The sequence below is a fragment of the Alosa alosa genome, chromosome 4 (assembly GCF_017589495.1).
Source record: "Alosa alosa isolate M-15738 ecotype Scorff River chromosome 4, AALO_Geno_1.1, whole genome shotgun sequence".
In the NCBI taxonomy this organism is placed as follows: domain Eukaryota; kingdom Metazoa; phylum Chordata; class Actinopteri; order Clupeiformes; family Clupeidae; genus Alosa; species Alosa alosa.
In genome coordinates, this window is record NC_063192.1 from 30,651,957 (window position 1) to 30,673,624 (window position 21,668).

Below are 21,668 nucleotides of genomic sequence, written 5' to 3' on the forward strand. Positions count from 1 at the left end.
TCAGAGAGGGTTGAAGCGGATTAGTTAGTAATCAAGGAGCGTTCAGGATATTGTTTACCTTTAGTCAGTTTTGGACATAATAATTTAAAAGCTACAGCGGTACTGATGACTTATAGTTACGCAGTGGACAGTTGTTATTAGGCTTTTTGATCATGGCTATGCCAGCCAGGCCTTTACTCACAAGAACATCCCTTGGTAGAGTAGGCCTACCAGTTAAGTTATTGTTAATTAATAACCAGGTATTCTCCCACGTGCATGCATCATGCAAGCTTTTGGCAGTAGCGTAGGCCAGTGGTTTTCAAAGTGGGGGCCGCGAGGGGTGCCAGGAGGGCCTCAGCAAGTTGGAAGAAAAAATAAAAGCAACAAAATACATTTGAAAAATGTAAAATATACCTATGAGGGTTGTTATTCAATGTCATCATACTAATTTGTCACATATCTGAACATTATATTTTCCATGATAATGACTGGGAATAATAGTAGAGAGCTCTCATATAGCAGAAAGCCTCAAATGCAATTTTTACACACTGAATGGCTAAAATAATTATTAGGATTAGCTTAATGTATTTTCACATTTGCTGTAGTATTGCCGATGGGTTTAATAACACATCAAGGGGGTCCTTGGCCAGAACCTAGTGGTATTTGGTGGTTCCCAAACTTGTCGTAGAAAAGGAAATCCAGGATCCTGGAGAAATCCTGGAAATCCAGAGTTCTCTCGAGGAGCACAATGGAATTGTCTCTGCAAGACACTCTGGCAAAGAGCAATGATGCACGTTACTTTTACCCCAACATTCCGGGGAACCAGCTAAACAGCGCTGCAACATTGGAGGACAGTACACATTGGTCATAGTGTGATCCGATTGCGTCAAGTCCGAAATCATTCAGACTAAACATGGTCTAGGCTACTGTATCTTTTGGTCCCCAGGGGCAACCTACACAACGTAATCCTAGGGACAAACATGCAACATTGGACAAAAGCAAACACACACACACACACACACAAATGCACACAAGGTACAACAGTGCACACAAGCATACACACTTAACTTTTTTAGACACATTCTCTTTGTCTATTTGTCACTCATGCACACCATCATTATCGGAGGTCAATTAAGAAGAGTACGATCCTCTCTGTATAGGGTGTCTACTCTGGGTCTTCAGATGGCTGTAGAGGCCTATCTGTGCTCCACACACACACACACACACACATAGTTCAGACTGCTGTGTATGTATATTGTCCTGTTGCATTGTTAAAACAATCATTGTGTAACCAAACGGAGAACATGTAAAACTTGATGAGATGAATTTCTGAGTTACAGGAGTAGAGGATGGAGAGGATTAAGGAAGCCTGATTTGCTGTTTAGAAGGATTTGCAGGAGTTGGTAATTGAGAGAACTAGGCAAGTGGGCTGTATTTTTCTTATGTAGCCAGTAGCAACACCATGCAGTGGGTTTACATTTTTTTCCAATTGCTAAAACACAATTTTGTAAACTAGGCTGGTTTTATCAAAATACTTCACGAATAATTCATAAAACCACACAAACAAACTGCAAAATACCTCGTATATCCTGCAAAATGAAGCACTTCAACCAAAACTACATATAGCATTATCAAAATCAAACTTTTGCACCAAATGGCACACAGTTCATCCATACTATCAGATTTTTGTCTAACCAACTTCAGGTTGTTAACATGCACAGAAATATTTGCAAATACACACACATGCTGTTGAAACATTTATTTACATTTAAGTCAGTGCAACATATGCTCAGCAGATATATTTACATTGGAGTGAACAAAAATATGCTCACAAAAAACAGTAAACTGAAAAAGAAAATTGCAGAACAAATGTGCAGAAAAATATATATAAAAAAAAGAGGCAAGAAAAATAATTAAGCAGCATCTTGCTGCACAGCTGGGTCTGACCACAGAGTCTCATCCACATCACAGGCAATATCTTCCCTTGCCAGACATCGAGGGAGGAAGCGCCTTGAGTGCCTTATCCATCCCTGAATCGCACCCATATCAATCTCATCATATGCCTCTTCCATAGCCTGCACAAGAGGCATGTGCACAAAGGGCTGCCTGCCGGTCATATGCCTTCCACCGCCATGCTGAAAAGAACTCTTCTATGGGGTTCAGAAATGGTGAGTAGTGTGTAAGTACAAGTATAAGTATATATACTCTTTTGATCCCGTTAGGGAAATTTGGTCTCTGCATTTATCCCAATCCTTGAATTAGTGAAACACACTCAGCACACAGTGTACACACAGTGAGGTGAAGCACACACTAATCCCGGCGCAGTGAGCTGCCTGCAACAACAGCGGCGGCGCTCGGGGAGCAGTGAGGGGTTAGGTGCCTTGCTCAAGGGCACTTCAGCCGCGGCCCACTGGTTGGGGTTCGAACCGGCAACCCTCCGGTTCCAAGTCCGAAGCGCCAAGTAGGCCACGGCTGCCCAAAGGTATTGCATAAGAAATGGTGAGTAGGGTGGGAGGTATTGCATAAGAAATAGTGGGTGGTCAGCAAACCTGTTTCGGACTGGGGCTGTATGATGAAAGCTCACGTTGTCCCATACTACAATGAACCGGTTTCTTTGATGGTCTGCATCTTTCATACGCTCTGGTGATATGAGTATTTTGTGGAGTCTGTCCAAAAATGTGAGAATATGGGCTGTGTTGTATGGTCCAAGGCTGGCATGATGGTGGAGGACACCATGCGTATTGGAGATGGCAGCGCACATTGTGAAGTTCCCACCACGTTGGCCTGGAACATCTAAGACGTTTCTCCCCCTTCTTCTGGTCTTTGCTAGGTTGAACCCAGCCTCATCTTTAAAGATTAACTCATATGGGATTGCATGAGCATCCATTTCCAGTACTCCCTGAAAACAAAGAACAAAAATCAGTCAATATGGTGTTATCCAGTATACTGGCAAACAATGTTTCGTGTAGTGTACTGCAGTCGATATTGTACTTACATCCACATATGCTCGTCTGAGCTCTTTGTTTCTTTGAGAGTTTCTTTCAAATGGCACCTTATAAGGTTGTTTCATTCTGAATTGGTTTCGCTTGAGAATGCAAGCCGATGTGGACAGACTGACTCGTGGAATGTTGTTGGATATGGTGTTGTCTTGGATGATGAATTTCTCGTAATCTGATTTCATTATTTTACAAAAAACAAGTTTGCAATGGCAGCTTCCTGTACCCTGGTGAACATTTGGCCCCTTCCTCTACCATGTTTGCATCTCCGTCCTTTAAAAAAACAAAAATACAAAAATATAGGGCTTGGACAATGCAGCCTAAAGATAGCAGGAAATGTGTACAGTTAGTGTATGACATCAGCCATTCATGAAGTAAACAGGTGTCACCTAACTGATAAACTATGACATGGGGTGTACTACACAGTGTGAAAGAAATGTTGGTTACATACCTGTACTAGATGACACAGGCGACAGTAAAATGGCTCAAGTTGGTGCTTACATAATCACAAAAAAAAGTATGTGCTTACATAATCGCAAAAGGGTTCTTGAATGTTGTAGAAAGAAATGACTGATCTTTAATGCAATATCTACATTGCCAGCAACCATTCATCCAATGTTGCAAAGGCACATTGTGTTTACTAATCTGATATCATTTTAAAAGGCTAACTGAGAAAACATTGACCCCTTTTGCAATTATGTAAGCACATAATGTATAGTGTCTATAATGGAGTGGAATGGAAATTTCTAAGTGTCTCCAAACTTTTGACTGTAGTGTATGTCTATTGCCACTGCCTACTTCTCTGCGTCATGGTACACAACATATAGACTGCATCTTCCTATTGCCTGTATTGACATGATATTGCAAATACTAGAAAACATTTTCCCTGAGAATGTCAAAAGAGGAATGTGGAACTCTGTCATGAGATACTCTCCAAACTTTTGACCCCATGCTTTCAGTAAACTAATTTTGAACAGGAAGTCAGTGTTATCCTGGCTACAAAGCCAAGCTGGTGGAGAGCATGCGGCTCTCGTTCTCTGTCCTTTGTTCACTTACTGGGATTTCATTACGCTTGGATTTGTTTGTTTTATATTTAGGTTATTATTCCTTTTCCCAGAAAACAGCCCCCAGTGGGTAAGGGGTACAAGTGGGATTCATTGGTGTTGGAAGGCTAATGCTCATAGATGCAGTGCCTTTGTTGCACTGCACTAATTTCATTCTTTACAGGCAGGAGCACTAATTTCATTCTATAAAGGTAGCAATCCATTCTATAGGCAGTTCTTGTGTGGACCTCTGTTGACACATAGACACGTATTTGGGATTGTTCATGTACACAGGATTTGATTCTGAGGTAAAGAGGCATTTCCTGATTAAATTAGTTGTCTAGATTACAAATCATGTATGTGTTTTACAAATTATTGTAGTTATTTGAATAGTTAAAAATAGCAGCAGAATTGGAAACCTCTACCCTGTACAATCCCTGGATGTATGGCATGGAATACCAATCTTTACAGTAGATTAACAGGAACTCTATAAAGCTCTACTCAGGTTTCTAAATCTCAAACACATTTTCCCAATCTACCTTATTTTTGTTCTCCTTGTCCCTCCCTTACAGGGACATCATTTAGAGATGAATAAACAAACCCTCATTTCCTGGAAATACGTGGAATCCGAAGTCACTCTGTCAGTGACTCACTTTAGCAGTCATGGTAAAGTGTGTGTGTGTGTGTGTGTGTGTGTGTGTGTGTGTGTGTGTTGATATACAGTACTCCTGTGTTGGGTGGGATCTGGCGGCAGTTCCTGACAGGTGAGAGAGAGTGGAATTCTCACTGGTTGAGCGTCGTCTCTCGCTCGTGGCTGTTACCTCCCCTCAACCCCAGAACACACACACCCCTTCACACATAAACAGATGCAGGCATGCATGGGCTGAGAAAGCACTGTCACAAAGACAACTACCGGTGCTGAGAATAGGCAGGAGACCAACTGTTCGGAAGCTAAGGAGAAGACTTTACTAAGTGTCAAAGGTATGTCATTTCCTTGAATTCATCCTCCTGTCTAACTGAAATAATCATAGTTCTAATAGAGCACTGTCTGGATTGAAGAACTGAATTAACTACCGATGTTTCCTGTTCTGTCTTAGATCTTACTTGTTTTCAGAGCCAGAGATTGCATGTTTACATCACAGAAAGAACAACTATAGGTAGAATGAACACTAAATAAATACACATAAAGAAATGTCCCATAAGAAATGCAAATTGATTTGTATTTCCATTTTCAGTTTCATTCTTAACTGAATCAGGCAATGTTATCAAATACCCTCAGATCAATGTGGTAATAATAGAATAGACCTGGGTCAGCATTTGATTTTTGTGTATAAGGGATGTTGAGTTGTTTCATAGTTCATCCTTTGGGATCTCAGTGCTTAACATGCTGTGGTGTTGGCCTGAACCTGCGTGCTGTTCATGCTTAAAGGAGAATTCCGCTGTGATATTGACCTAAAGTGTGTTGAAACATGATACCGAGTGTGAACATATGTCTCATAGCCCATCTCGGCTTGTCCCCTGCACTCCAAAATCTGGCGCTAGTTGATGGTACCAAGAGCTTTTTCAATGGTGGTGCTTCGGCATCGGGCTAGCCATGCAAATAAATCACTGTTTTACACCATTTACGAGGCTCAATGTATCTCCACACTTTATTGGTAGACTTCCGAGGGCCCTGACATTTAAAACGAGACATTGAGAACTTTGAAAAAGCACTGGTAGTTTACTTACAAGACGATTTATACAGACAGTATCTTCACGAAGTTTAAGCGTTTGCAGCCATCTTGAATTTAGTCATGATAAATTGACGGACAGTAAGAATGAACAGGTATGATAAGGGATCAGATTCCAAAAATAATTCCGTGGAAATGCATGGATTCCAGTTGCTGCTACTGGAAGAAACTGGAATCCATGGATTTCCACTGAATTATTTTTGGAACATACGTTCACACTCGGTATCATGTTTCAACACACTTTAGGTCAATATCACACCGGAATTCTCCTTTAACTGACCCCAGCCACATGCCTCTGTCAGCTGTAAACGACTGTACTTCGGTAAAGCAGATGTCAAGTAGACAATCTTCCTCACAACCAAGGTGATGGTTAGCCGTATAGTTATAGGTAGTCCTCAACACAAGAACGTCTGATTGTCAACCTGCAAAACTGGAAAGTCCCAGTTGAATGAGAGCAAAACAGATCAAGCCTGTGGGCATTGCACTTGACTGAAGATTGATTCCTTTCCCTTGAGTGTAAGTGCCTGTGCGACTGGAACATGTCCAATATCTCAAAGAATCAGACTTTAGAGGGCTGCTGAGGTAAGGTAAGGTAACTTTATTGGTACCCATGGGTAGATTTGGTTGCAGGTCAAAAGAGTGGGTTTCTTACACACACACAGATGACATTAAACGACATTGACAGAAAACAGTGACATAACAGTGACAACAGTGCTCTAGACCTAGGAATATAGATACAAAATTATACATGAATATTATTAGTATCAAAATTCAGTAGATAAAAATGCAAAAAAAAAGTCATCATAGCAGATACAAGAGCTAAACCAGATTAAATAAATTAATACCTTCTGGGTGCAGTCAGGCCATATAGTTCCCAGGACATCATCATCAATGACACATTAACTGACTAAACTCATCTGTCATCAGTTCTGCTAAATATCTCTCCATAGACAGTGATTGAGGCTATTTCTAATAGTAGATTTGATCATCTGTCTGAGTGTTTAACCTACAGCAAGTGAGTCAGGCATGTGTCAGGTCCGGAGAGTGTCTCACGGTGGATAACTTGGGGGTTATTTAGTGATGTTAGGTCATCCTGCTGTCTAGGCCCGCAGGGGTTTTTATGACTCAGACCTTCTCCCAGTACTGCTGCCTTTTCTTCACAGTTACCTCAATCTCTTCCTCACTCTGCATGTACACCATTTTTCACTGAATACATAAAGAAAATGGAACAATATCTTTGTTGGCCTTGTATAGTAATAAGTGTGACCCAGGGGCGGAGTGGCAATCGGGAGTTTTCCTGGTCGCTCGGCCGATGGATTCGCCCAGCGCGGGCCGTTTCTCTTTACCCCGGCCGTGAGACGTATGCGGCCAGCGGTTGGGTTTTATCGAAATTATAGTCTTTTGATACTTTTTCCTCGAAAATCTCCAAGACCTTGGGCCAGCAGCCAGACCAATGGATACCTTGTCTTAGCAGGTGTGGGCCTAGTTAGTACTTGGATGGGAGACCTCATTGGAAAACTAGGTTTGCTGCTGGAAGTGGTGTTGGTGGGTGGCCAGTAGGTGGCACTCTTCCCTCTGGCCAAAAAAGATTGATCCCAATGCCCCAGTGCCGTGACATGGACACTGCACTGTAGGAGATGCCGTCCTTCGGATGAGACGTTAAACCGAGGTCCTGACTCACTGTGGTCATTAAAGATCCCATGGCACTTATCGCAAAGAGTAGGGGGTTCCCCGGTGTCCTGGCTAAATTCCTAACTTGGCTCATTCAATCTGGCCCCCTAGTCATCCCCCACTGTAATTGGCTCATTCACCAGGTGGGTGCTACACATTGGTGGTGGTTACTAGTGAGGTCCCCCCATCCATGTGACGCGCTTTGAGTATCGAGAAAAGCGCTATATAAATGTAAGGTGTTGTTGTTGTTGTTGACCTCCAATATTAGAATAAAGAAAAGTCCAACTAATATTTATACCACTCGCTCACTGTCTATATCTCAGTCATGGTAAACCTGCACACTCATCTCTCACATCAATCTACTGATTTTTGTGTAGCCAATCTTAATTTAATTCTTCTTATTCAGGCGTAACAGAACTTTCATGGTCATAAATAAAACAATTTTAAAAAACTGAATTTTCCTGGTGGATTTTAGTGCTCCACTCAGCCTCTGGTGTAACCTGATGGTTCTAATTTCCATCAACTGCTTGTTCCATTGTATTAAAAATTTGACTTTTTTCAGGCACTATGGGTAATGTAGCCTACTTATTGATTTATATTTGTTTATGGTCAAAGAGGGTAATATGGAAAGGTGAGGTTGATGCTGTTTTATCATGACATGATTTAGTGAATACATTCCTCTTGCAAAATCATCAATCAAGTATAAGACTGTCTGGCTGATGTTAACTCATCCAATGTAAACACTTGAGTTCCTCTGAAATATGTGAGTTGCTCAACACAAGTGCTTATCACACTAATCAGTGTTACGGCAAGCCTCTGTCTTGGCTTGTTTAGGTAGTTTCAGGAGAAACTGTTCAGGTAAATTGCACCTGTTTTTCAGACTTTCTATGCAAAGGGATGACTCATCATTTAGGGAAAGGCAGGAAGTCCGCTCATGTCCTAATCCCACGCACACTTAGACCAGTATAAGATGTGTGTCTTCCATCATGTGTGTAATCAGACTTAGTTGTATTAAGACAGATGATAAGATAACCATCTTTCATGCTAACGCAATGACCAGCCTGTCTCTTTGTATCCAGACAGCCTGAGGGCTCACAGGTTTTCCTGTAAAGACATGTACTGACAGAAATGTATTAAAGCATGTAAATACATTACGTCATTTTCATTGGGTTGGAGGCAACACGTTTAGGAATCCTTCACATGACTCTCCAGGGTAGCTGAACTTTAGTTTCCTTTTCATGCATGTCGGCATTCCCGTGAACTGTGTAGGAAGCATGATTGACTTCAGGAGGAAGAAGATCAGTGGAGTTACATTAATACACAGGATTAGATGTTAAAATCCCTTGTGCCAAAATTCAAGGTAAAAACATTCAGAAGCCCCTACTCAAATTAACTTTAAAAGCACGCTACCCACAAATCTGCCAACAAATGGTCACAAACACAAGACAAATGGCCCATCCAACAACAGTATATAGTATGCGGCATGTCATTGGGGTTATCAAGTGGGCACCCACATTCACCGATGTTTCGTTAAGTTAGGCCCACGACACCTCATGAAGGCTTAACAGTGAAACCAGCATCCTGGAGACACTTCCCTCCATGCTGCCACCATATTACCACATTGAAATATCCAATACCCAAAATACTCTTAACCAGCCTAGGCATGGTCTAGGTATACTAGATGTGCTGAGGATTCAACCTTTTCCCTTGTGCTCTACTCTTCTTAGGTTGCAGAACTTAGAGGACACAACAGCAGTCATGGCCACCAACTCCTTCCAGAGGAGGCAGTGGGCCTCCCAGTCTCTGCGCATCACAGCCAACGAACTGTCCATTGTGGGCAAGAATACAGCCATTTCTGAGCGCTTCTCCAAGTAGGTGCTGGATATCGACTTGATACTGATTCCAGTACTCCTTTCCTTTCACCAAATGTCTTCATGTACCTGGAATGCATCAATGTCTTTTGTGTTTCATGTTTTTGCTTTCTGTTTAATCTGCTCTGTAATATACTATGCATCATCCACCACAGAATCTCTCCCTGTTGAACTGCATTACTGATGCACTTGTTTGTGCTGTAGTTGTGGCTTTCAAATACCCACCTAATTACTTTTTTGTACCTCAGTGCAAAATAGGTGACACAAATAAATAAAAAAAATCAAACATGTTTTCTAGTTCTCCTAAAGTGCCAGACCAGAAATATGTATTCAAAAGGATGCAGTTTACAGTTGTTTGGCTTAATTTCATCAGTTAAATAATGTCCATTCTGTGCTCCATGCCCTTCCATGACTTCAGTAGGTCTAATGATTTAATGGTTTGTTTATGATCACCATACCACTGTAAATTATAAGCTTCCATCAGTGTACTTATGCACACTTTAGACAGCAGGGGACAGTGTTACTCTCTTATGTTGTGTTATGACTGTTGTGAACAGTTAACCATAAAGGTCATTTCTGTCATCTATGGCCCTTATGTGAATAAATAGGCTCATTGGTAGCCTCTGCCCTTGTCCTCAGGTACCAAAAAGCAGCAGAGGAGACTGGCATGGAGAAGATGAAAACCGTAAGTGTCTCAGCTCAGCAGCCATGTTTGGTGTCCCCACACACGCAACATTACACCGGCATCAGCTTCAGTATCAGTAGGATGCTGACTGTGTCTTATATCAGTCTGGCACGGGCCTATTGGGCTACAACACACAGCTATTAGCATTCACACAGACTCAGTCTCTGCTGCTGCAGCTTCAAGTTATGCCTGGTCAGTGTATAGCCACACATGGCTAGTTGTCTTAATCCTTATTTAGACTGGTTAATCTTCGGGTAATTCCTCTGCAGTTTGACATAACCACGCCCAGTGCCTTGCGTCTGCTCTGTGGCTCTGTCTGGAGGGCTCATGAACTGTAAACTGTAGCCAGAGACAGCAGCATGCTGGAGCTCCAGTTAGCCCTCACTCTAGGCTGGGTAATGAGGTAGACTGCACACCACAGTGGTCAATAAGTAGAACCACTGTGATGCTCTGATGTGGAAGTGAAGTGGAGGGACAGCGCTGTCAGAGGTATGTTTGTGGCAGACTTGTGATACCACTGGTGTCCTTTGTGTAAAGGGTTAATGTGCAGCAGTAATTGCATTTGTAATTTTATTTTGGGATGTTACAAGCTAGCCTACTGATAGAGCATGTTGGTTGTTCTTTGTCAATGATGAGTGAAACACAGGATTCATTCTGATTCCTGACATATGACAGATAAGTCACTCAGAGGAGAGTTTAATACAGACCTGTAGAGGCTTTCATGAAAGACATTTGTATGTCTAGAATAAACTAAAACAAAGTCAAACTTGCTTTTATGAGAATAGAGTTAGTGCTGCTCAGTGGGTTGGTGCTCTTTGTCACTCTTGATCTAAATCAGCCGGAGAGGATCTTGTCCCATGACTCACCTCTTTTGTTCTGGCACCAAGGAACAGTGTCTGTGTTCAGACCCAGTTGGAAGGAACCCAGCAGCAGACCACATTCTAGCAAGAATATAAAAAATAACTTCATTTTTATTGTTGCTGTTATTATTACTCTCAAATTCTAAATTTAGTGGGGTGGTATAGATGAAAGGAAGAAAAGTTTATTAGAGAAAGGAGGACTATACCAGGCTATGGGAACCATCTGTTAGTTTGTTTGGGATATGCCAGACTGTTACATTCAAGCTGTTCAGTTGCAACATTTGGAACATACCATTTAACTTTTAACTCTCTGATACACATGATCAGTGAGTTCATAAAATACTGCATGCGCGCCGGGGGAAAAGTCCCAGTCTCTGGGTCCAAGGGTTCATTTCTCTCCTGAATGAAGTTTCTGACTTTTCTGGCTTCCTGGACCCTGGTCTCTGTCCTTTTACTGACTCAGTATCCTACTCCCCCCACCTCCCTTTCCTCGTCCTCCTTTTTCTCCCAGCTTTTCTCTCTTTTCACTAGAGGGGTGGGCTAGTTCCTTTACTGTTTCTAAAGGCTGACATCTGGGACAGCTTTTATCATTCCTGTCCGGCTGAAACGGAGAACACCTACAATACACCAGGTTTCAAAGTTTCTATCTTTCATATAGGTTTTTAAACATTTATATAGAAAATTGTCTGAGCAGTGAGATCAATCATTTAATCTATAAAACAATTTAATGTATGACATGTTTCTTCACATTAGTTTTCTGGCTGTAGTTAATCAAAGTTACTTTGTTTTATTTATGACATGTTTGTGGTAACAGATAGCCAAATTGTATTGTAAATATTAAAAAAATATTAGATCAATTTTAGAGTTCATTCGATTTGGCTGAGGTAGAAGAACGTTCTTGAAATGTGCTTAAGATTGAAAAGGGGTATTGTGACAGAATCATAAGTTGCTGGATGAACTTGCTGTGCTTTCTCTACTTTCTCATTTAAGTTTTTCTTGGAAGTCAGATGCAGTTACACTTACGACTTTTTGTGAGTGTCAAAATAGTGAGAGTCCTGAGGGTTGGGCAGACCTCCCGTCCCAACTTTCTAATGGCAGGGTACCAAAACTAACTTGGCTTATTATCCTATGACCTATTCATTTTAATTTGATTGTTGCTCAGCTTAAAATCCGCATCCAAAAATGATCATGTATTATACTGTGTTACGGATGACAAAATTAATTGACTGATTTTCTCAGTGAGTGTGAAATAATATTTCTACTTGTGCTTTACTCTTTTACTTTTGTACTTCAGAGTGTAACACTGTAGATCTCCTGACATTCCAAAACCCTCTCCTGCTCCATGTGCTTCTAATATGCTGAGTCCGTGAAGCATTCCACAAGCTCTCTGCTCTTTAACACAAAGCCAGCAGGAAAGTTATGCCTAGATCTTAAGGACAGCACAGTAGATCTTAAGGATGCACAGTCACTTTTAGGTCTATTTCTAATCCAGCTGTTCCAGACCCCTTTAAACACATTTGTTTCATGTTTAGTCAAAGTCTGATAAGTAATGTATTTAGAAGCATGTGATGTCATTACATGTTGGATAATGTCCTGCTTGAGTGTTGGAAGGAACAAAATCCTTGGTCAGATATGTGGCTTATCATTCAGTGAGAGAGGCACTGACATGTTAGATCACCATAGAAGTCACTGATGGTTGTCTCTCTGCCGATCAGGCTTTGGAGGATGTGGCCTCAGCCCCCCGCCGTGGCAACCTGAGTTCCCTGAAGAAACGCTGGGAGCAGCCCCCAGTGACCCCTACAACTTACCCCCACACACGTCCATCAAAGCCCACTCCCACTCCCAACGCCACGCCACTGTCCTCAGAACCAGTCCGAAAATCAGCGACCAACGAGATCAACGAGAGCCCAGCATTGCCCACTGACACCCCAACGGAGCCTGTGGTTGTCCCGGTCCCCCAGGATCTGCAGTACCAGGAGGAGCCAGCCATGGAGAACCAGGAGCAAGAGGAGCCTGCGACTGTGCCCAGTGTGGCCATCGAGAAGCCCAACGTGCCTCTTACCAGCCTAAAGATGATGTTTGAGAAAGGGGAGAACATGCAGAACAAAGTGAGTTAAAGTGCAGTGAGTTTATGGGGCTCAGTGTGATGGTGTGGCTGAATGTACACATAAAAGTTCCACAGGGGGGCCCACATTTCAGTGATGTACTCAGTCTTGTTATGGCTCAAGCTAGGCAATTATGTGAAATCCCTTATAGAGTGTGCATCTTTTTTTTTTTTTTTTGCTGGACACCTTTCTCCACCCGCAACTGCAGCGTTTTATTTCCTGCTCAAACACTGTGATTGGGTGATACAGCCTGTGCTGCTGAGAAATGTATCCACGCAGGCAAATGGAGTATACTTTGGAGAAACCAATTAGCATAACTATATAACTGGCGGGCCTTTAGGTTAGGTTAGTCGTCGCTATGTTTTAGGACTTCTCTTTGAATGTGAAAGAGAAGATCAATGATGTGATGATTGTAAACAACTGTCGAGTGATATCAAGGTTTGCAAAAGTTATTGTTGCTATTTTCAAATATTGTGCAAGTCAATAATGTAAATATTGTGACAGGCCTATGTGCATCCAATTTGAATTATGAGGATCATTAGGATGTTTATATTCTACTCCATCCATCAGCTGATGTGTTTATCCCCTGGAGGATCATGTGATTGTGGAAATGGTCTGTGTGTTGAGAATCCACAGAATACGGACAGTGTTGATCTGTTGGGTCTAAGATCTGCTGGGGTTGGGCGTTAGAAATGGAAAGTGCTGTCAATGCTTTGAAGCACGTGGGTTGGTCTCTAGTTATACTCTCCCGGAGGGTCCGTCATGCTGTATATCACATGCCCTTTCTGTCCTCTCCATATGCCCTGACCCGTAGTCAGCCGGCATTCCCACACACCTCAGGCTGGTGCGTGCTAGCAGAGTGTCCTATTTGGACTTTGTCATCAATCATAAATTATTAGGCATTAGAATGTTCATGCTCAGTATTGACGTGATTGAAGTGATTGCACTTTCCAATAAGCTTTTCTATTTGATTATATGTTCTGTTCTATTGCTGCATTCGGATAAGATAAACAAGATAAACAACCTAAACGCTGCAGGCATATTCTGTCCGGACAAGCTTGAACTTCAAATTAGACTCGTTTGATTTCAGACATCAATCAGAGTATGGTGGAACTGGCTGCATATTTGATGTCTCCTCATCGGCTGATGCTCTTTTATTCCCAGCGTTGGAAAGGTTATGTGTTCCAGATAAACTGGACGAGAACAGCCAGAACAATGGAGCCTTGTATTCCGCTTTCCGCACAGTGAAGGGATTCATGCTGTGTCTCCGCTCAATTGAGAGAAGGCGATGGAAGCAGGAAGCAGGACTGAAATGGAACATTATAAGTCAAAAATGATTTTAGAATTGAATGTTTTTGTTCTAAAACAGGTCTCTGACATTTTGAGAACAGGACATTTGTTTGAAATTCATTCTATTTATACTTAGAAATGTGCCTATGACAAGTGTCTGAGAACATCAAGGCACCTGACTCCGTGTATTTTCCAGAGATGCCAAGTGGGGCACCAGGTGAGAGCAGATCTAGGGCTCTGCTAGCATCAGTCCAGCCTCCGTCAGCTCCCCCGGGCTGGGTGAGCGCCCCACTAGTGGTGATGTCATGGGGCAGGCAGGCACATGATCACATGTGCAGACTAAGGATCCTCAGAGCGGACCCTGTGCTGCAAGACACTCTGTGGTTCCGGTGGGCAGGCCTCCAGCCACAGGGCTTAGTCATGAGGCAGAGAGGCTGACTGCCGTCTTTACTCACCCCCCCACCCCCAGCCACTCGCATCGGACACAGACAGAGAGTCTCCCTTCAGTCGCTCCTCTGTTGAACATGCCCAATTGAGTTATGTGGGTAAAACACTAATGTACAGGGGGATTTCAAGGCCTAACATGTCTGACCCCTGGGTCGCCGTGTGGTTTGGTAGGGCTTTAAAGGAAGCACAAAGCAGACTTCTCTTTTCAACTGATATTTGTGAAGTTGCAGTGTGAAAGTGGTTTGCATCAGAAATGTCATCAAGGGATGAGCATGGCGTAGACCTAGATGAACGCATCATCATATCATGACCATAAAATTGGACAAGAAACTATAATGACTCACTAAAGTTGCAGAATGCTGGTTTGTTGTCTCAAGATTGCAACAAGAATAGTTTTTAAAATGATGCAGGGGGGAAAAGTTGATGGCTTTTCCCATTCCCCTTACTGTAGAGTAAGTAGATTGGTTTATGATGTTTTTGGTCTCACTCAGGGATCATGTGAAGTTATGATTAAAGTGGTCTAATGCGCACATTTGGGGGCTTGTTGACATGCAACTGACTTTGGTCATGGCCGTGTGTACATGTGTGTGCAGTCCAGCATGTGAGTGCTTTGTGTGCAGATTTAGCCATATCTCTTTAATTACTGCTGCTGATGAGAATGGCCTTTATTTACTTGCGTGCGGCTGGATGACCGGGGCAGCTCAAGCCCCTCTTTTTGTATGAAGGATTAGTGTAAAGAGCCCTCCTGTCTGTCCCGCTGATCCCCCTGCTTGAGCCGCAGTTTTGTGTTTTTGTTTACCCCTGCCTCTCCATGGTGTCCTTCCTTCTGTCTGGAGATGCCCAGCCGTGCAGCCACCGGCTGGCTGGCTGGCTGGCTGGCTGGCTGGCAGGCTTTCGTCCACCCCACTGACTTCCAACGGCTAATCCACTGAGAGGAGGAACAAAACCGTATTAAACCCCCCACGCCAGCCCTTGTATTTAAAGATTGTACCAGCTGCCCTCTGCCCATCCCCCTCTCTGGACAACTGCAGACAGCCACACACTGGCATCATCCTGGGCCTCTAATCTGGGCTCCGAGCACACCCCAACATAGAGGCTGCTCTTCAAGCCTCAGATTGAGCCTGTGGAGAGTTTTCTTCTGCCTTGAATAGATTTCCCAAACATAGGTACTCGAGATGGTATCTTCAGTTAAATAATGCCTGCCATTATTTGGTCTTGTCACAATGGACATATTGTGGTCTATAGATCAAGAATACAGATTGTGCCCTTGAACTTGGCTCCAAAATGTTTTCAGAGAACAGAAAAAAGATCCTAACTGATACATATGCATATAAGCACAATTTTACTCAAGCCTGGTGGTGGCTACCCTTGTTCTCAAAATGCAGCCGGTGAGGTGAATTACTGGCATAAATGACACTGATGAGTGTGCTTGCGGTTGTGCGTCTGCGTTCGGTGTGTGTCTGTGGACGGTGGAGGTGGTGCTGTGGCCTGTGAGGGAGGAAGCCATGCAGGGCCAGACAGTGGTGTCTAGCCCAGGCTGTGGCTCACTGAGCTCATTAGGGGATTAGTGGCGTGGGCAGCAGGCCTGGCAGCGTGGGGCAAGAGTCTGGATGGCGAGTAGCAGAGCGTAGAGTCAGTCAAAGGTCCTCATGGCAGCTGCTCTGCTACTCCTCCAACCTGTGTGATTTTTGTCACATCTGTGAGGCTAACCACGCGCACATTATACTGTATACTGCTCAAAAAAATTAAGGGAACACTTCAATCATACACTGGATCAGTACTCTGACACTGTTTGGTTCTGAGCACAAGTAAAACTTTTTGAGGCGAGTGTTTTATTTTGCAAGAACTGTCAGACATTCTGTGAATGTATTTTGAGAATGAAGAAAAGGGTGGAAGGTTTCAAAAAATGTGTTTTAACAATTGTGGAAAACTGTAAGTGTTCTCTTAATTTTTTTGAGCAGTGTTTTCAAAATAAATGCCATATTAAAAAGGCTTTATTGGTTGGTCACAAGCCTTAAACGCTGTGGAAACCGACATTCAATTACTTTGACAACATTATTCTCAATACAACTCCGCACACCAGCGAAGGTGGCGGCAGAGTTCAACGCTGGTGTACGGGGTTGTAGTGAGAATAATGAGGTCAGAGTAATCGAATGTCGAAAACGGAGTGCGCCACACTCATGGTGGCGCCGGTGTCCACCTCGCTTCAGAAGACCTTTGTGTGGAAAGGTCAAGCTACAGGTGTGCAGATCACCTGTAGTCAATCAGCCACCCAGTGGTCACATGTGCAGTCAAATGAGCAATTAGTCAATCAGACTGCATACACTTGAATTACTCCACTCTGTCTATCTGCACACCGAACAGAGGTCCAGCTAGGTGAAAGAGACTGGAAGTTAATAGTAGGGTTTTACATTAATGAATGGAAATATTTTTTAATTAAGTTTTTAAAGACTGTTGAAAGTTCACTCAAGTCAATCACCACAGGTTTGTGTCCACAACTACTGTCAGTTATTGTCACTGTGGTTAGCTTAGTTTCCTTCAACCACACTTTCTCTGTGAATGTCCAGGTACCCAAAGAGCCGGGGCGAATGGGAGCAAGCAGCAGCATGCCTGAAAACATGCATCTACAAACTGACAAAGGTGAGTCCTTCTAAACCACGTTCCCACAACATTAAGTTAATGTCACGATACTGGTGAAGAGGCAGTGAGACCCTGAGTGTGATTAATTCTGACATGACAAAAAGCAAATCCTTTGTTATATACTTATCTAAGGAGAACAGCTTGTGACTATTGTATCTCTTTGAGTGTGTTAACCACAGGGTACTGAGGGCTTAGTTTTGAACCGTTTCTGCAGGGCTCTGTTCGTGTAGTCTTTCCTTCCCTGACCTTGTATTTCTCTCCCACAATGGGCTTACAGTCTCACCATTGTGCAAGACGCCACTCGGCCTCTGGCAGCGGCTCTCCTGAATGAAAGGAGTGGACTGGAGGAGTCTCTCTGACTGCAACCCTGTCTTTTATTCTCTTCCCCTCCTTATTTCTGCCTCCCCCACTCTCTCATATTTCCTCTCTTCCTGTTTCCTTGCTCTTTCTCTCTGACAGAAAAAGTTGAGACTACCCCACTGCGGGACAGGATGGCCATCTACCAGGCAGCTGTGTCCAAGCAGGATGTCTTCACCACACCAACTCGTACTGTGAGCATCCTTTCCTCTAGCCTACAAGACCTGTGAACCACACAAGACCCTTAAACGTGCATAATCAGTTGTACAAAAGCATGGTGAATAAGTACAACAAAAATGTAATCTGTGATTTGTCATGAGCTGTCTCCTTTCCTCTTTGCTTATATGCATATCCAGATTGACTCCATGGACACAGAGCCGCAGGTTTACATCAAGCAAAAGGAGAATGTGCCCCCAAGCATTGTGGAAATGGTAGGCCTAATATCCTCTCTTCCTCCATGAGTTCAACAGATACCCTGTCTGCTGAATTACTGAAGCTAAGCAGGTGTGGGCTTGACGAGTACTTGGATGGAAGACCTCCTTAGAAAAACTAGGTTGCTGCTGGAAGTGGTGGTGGTGTTGGTGGGTGGCCAGTAGGTGGCACTCTTCTCTCTGGCCAAAAATATAAATCCCAATTCACCTGGCGGCCAGAACAAGGCTACAGTGTACAATTGCCATCACACTTCAGTCCAGCAGGTGGTGGTAATGAACTCCATTTGCAAACTGCCAAAAAAAAGCTCACAGAAAAAGAAGGGTTCGCTGGCCTGCCAGAGTAACCTTCAGTGAGTTGTTGTTGTTGTTGTTTTGGCAGTTTGCAAACGGAGTGCATTCCCACCATCTGCTGGACTGAAGTGTGCAAGTGTACCTCGTTCTGGCTGCCGGGTGAATAAAGGGAATGGCCCGGTGCAGTGACTGAGACACTACTGCAGGAGATGCAGTCCTTCGGGTGAGCTGTTAAACCGAGGTCCTGACTCACTGTGGTCATTAAAGATCCCATGGCGGTTATCGCAAAGAGTAGGGGGTTCCCCGGTGTCTTGGCTAAATTCCCAACCTGGCTCATTCAACCTGGCCCCCTAATCGACCCCCCTAATCATCCCTTTGGCTCATTCACTCCCTCACTCTCCACCTCAAGATGGTGTGGTGAGTTCTGGTGCATAATGGCTGTCGTGCATCATCCAGGTGGTGCTCCACATTGGTGGTGGTTAGTGAGGTTCCTCCTTCACTGTGAAGCACTTTTAGTGTTGTGAAAAGTGCTGTAGAAATGTAATGTGGTGGTGGTGTTGTTGTTGTACAGTGTTGACCTGCCACCCCACTCTTGTTCCCCCACTCTTCTATTCACAGTCTGTCTCTGAGCCTAACAGCAGGAAAGGTTCCTCCACAGACAGCAATGGTGAGCTTCAGAACTGGCCTTTTATCAAGCCATGTGCTTGTTCCAAGGGACTGTTGTGTAACATTCTAGCAAAGTGGTGAAGGATGTTTTCCTTCTAATCTACTCATTCTATGTTACATTTTACTTTGCATGACTGCAATCCCATAACCCATTAGGATATATTACAAAACAGGGTCTGTTGTGGACTCTGCTGCCATACTGTAGGTTAGCATAGCTGCACTGTAACAATGATGCTCCATCCCGACAGGAACGGCACCGTCATCTCCTCATGATCCAACTCAGCCTAAATCACTTAAGGTACATTTTCCTCAAGATTCATACACCGGGAAGGTCGCTTATTATTGACACCGGTTTTATTGGGATGGTTAAGTTGACTTGATTAACTGTAAGCCATTTACAGCAGTTTTGAGTAGAAATAAAATGTCTCCATAGTGGTACATGTATTGAATGTGAAGAAGCTCTGTTTTGTCTGCGAGTGGACTTGAAACTAAAGTCACATTTGTATTTTGCAGAAGTTCCTCCCTGTGCGGGAGACCTGTGTTATGTGTCAGAAGACTGTTTACCCGCTGGAGCGTCTGGTGGCTAATCAACAGGTCTACCACAACACGTGCTTCCGCTGTGCCCACTGCAACACCAAGCTGAGGTGAGTCAATCTGACACTCAATCCTTTCATGTTAAAATGTACTGTACCTTTGTGCCATTTCACTTGACGTCCATGAGGTGTCTCTGCTCCATCTGTCTGAGTAATTGTGGTCCAATGTCTCCCTCTGTTGGACAGCTTGGGGAACTATGCATCCCTGCACAGCAATGTCTACTGCAAGCCCCACTTTTGCCAGCTCTTCAAGGCCAAGGGTAACTATGACGAGGGTTTTGGACACCGGCCCCATAAGAAACTGTGGGAGGGAGCAGCCAAAGGATCACCAGAGGAGCAACCAAAAGTGACCCCGTCTGCAGACAAAATCACCAGCCCTACAGTGGAGGAGTCCCCTTTAGCCAAGGTGAACGTGCTGGCGGCCTCGCTCGAGACCCGCTCTGTGTCCGGCACAGAGAAGGCTGCAGGTAGTTCTGTGGAACGTCTGACCGAGACCCGCCGGTTGAAGATCTCCTGGCCCCCCCGGGCTGACACCTGTGATGGAGGAGACACAGAGGAGGGCTCGGAGGGCCTTAGTCCAGCGCCTGAAGGCAGTCCTGTTGTCAGATCTGTTCTGGCCAAGTGGCCTCCCGAAGGGGATGCCCTGTCCCCTGCCCTAAGCCCAGAGCTGTCAGAGCTGTCCAGCCTGCAGAGGAGCTCCTCGCTCAAAGACCGCAGCCGGCTATTCTCCCTCACTCCCACCTCAGCATCAGTCCCTAAAGACTCTCGCTTCTCCAAGCCTGAGCCAGTGCAGACCTCCAGAGATGACCAGGAACAACCCTCATCCACTCAGAGTTCTGACGGTGAGGACTCGCCAGAAGAAATCTGTAGGAATGACTTGGATGGGGAGGAGCTAAATGAGGATGCAAGTTCAACACAAGAGGAGGGTCATAGGTCTGAGGAGGAGGAGGAAGATGAGGAGTTGGGAAGTGATGGTGAGGAGATGGAAGCAGAACAGGGAGATGAGGATGAGCTGGCAGCTCCAGAATGGCAGCCGTCTCAAATGGACAGCACTCCTCCAGCATCTCCATCAGCTGAATCCCAGGAAAACTGTGCTTCGCAGGATGTGGGCTTCTGGGAAGGAGAGGAGGCTGAAGAGAGCCAAGAGGAGGTGTCTGTGGAGGAGCTAATCAAGCGGAACCGCCATTATGAAGAGGAAGAGCAGGACAACTAAGAATGTGACCGGACAAAGCCAATCAAGACGTTGAGACGTTGGATTCTTTTTTTTTTCTTGGTTTGAACGATCTTAACTGAAGCAGAAATCTAGTGACCAATCTAAGATGTCTCCCTGTTCGGCGCTGGTGCAGAGTTGCTTCTGTCTGAATTCTGTCTTCAGGTGCCTGTGAAGGTTGCAAATAACCAAAAACTACTAATAATGGAGATCTCAAATATATGCTGGACCAAGACGCATCACTGATATAACCATCTTATTAATTTTAAGCATTTTTTTATGTCTGTCAATAGGCCTTTGTCTTCATTCTTTATACATGGTTTTGTGTGTTTTTAAAATCTATGAAATCAACAAGCAATGTTTTTAGATTGGCTTAAATAATACTAGTGTGATATTTGTGACATTCTGAACCATGTTGATGTATTTGATGTTACTGAATTGCCCATTGCACCACTGTTGCTCATTATCTTATCAGGAAAGGATTCCAGCTCTTATTTGTTTTTTTTTTGTCCTTTTATATAATTTTATGTTGGAAATGAAATGGTTCACTGTACTTTTTTTTTTTTTTTTTTTTTTTTTTTTTTTTTTTTTTAAAAAAAGGTGGTTATCAATTCACTTATTGTCTCTCAGTTTATCAAATGATTGCACAATGTGGGCTCCCTGAGCAGCTCTAATGGGTTAGGTTGAGCTTTGCACAATTCAACCATTTTGAACATGAGACCAGTATACTGAAATAAATCCTTTCTGTACATGCATGTCCTGACCTCTTCTTAAAGCCAAAGACAGTAAAATGTGCTATTTAA

The 21,668-nt window shown here is 43.6% G+C and overlaps 1 protein-coding gene across 2 annotated transcripts; it reads left to right on the forward strand.

Annotated features, from left to right (window-relative positions):
- The first annotated feature begins 4,898 nt into the window (after positions 1-4,898).
- On the forward strand, positions 4,899-21,437 carry lima1a (LIM domain and actin binding 1a). Of its 2 annotated transcripts, XM_048242364.1 has the most exons (12): positions 4,934-4,999; positions 5,116-5,175; positions 9,147-9,290; positions 9,930-9,975; positions 12,551-12,943; positions 17,245-17,317; positions 17,777-17,868; positions 18,031-18,105; positions 19,015-19,063; positions 19,311-19,360; positions 19,576-19,706; positions 19,842-21,437. In XM_048242364.1, exons 3-12 carry the CDS (start codon positions 9,178-9,180, stop codon positions 20,866-20,868), a joined length of 2,049 nt encoding a protein of 682 aa, XP_048098321.1. In that variant the 5' UTR covers positions 4,934-4,999; positions 5,116-5,175; positions 9,147-9,177; the 3' UTR covers positions 20,869-21,437. The 2 variants fall into 2 exon arrangements, with proteins under 2 accessions (XP_048098320.1, XP_048098321.1); XM_048242363.1 differs by lacking the exon at positions 5,116-5,175 and having other exon boundaries at positions 4,899-4,999.
- The last annotated feature ends 231 nt before the right edge of the window (positions 21,438-21,668 follow it).

Bases quoted from the DNA above. Each gene is read 5' to 3' on its own strand.
- lima1a (XM_048242363.1), top strand. From the start codon at position 9,178: ATGGCCACCAACTCCTTCCAGAGGAGGCAGTGGGCCTCCCAGTCTCTG. The intron at 17,318-17,776 runs GTGAGTCCTTCT...TCTCTCTGACAG, and splicing joins GCATCTACAAACTGACAAAG to AAAAAGTTGAGACTACCCCA. The intron at 17,869-18,030 runs GTGAGCATCCTT...ATGCATATCCAG, and splicing joins TCACCACACCAACTCGTACT to ATTGACTCCATGGACACAGA.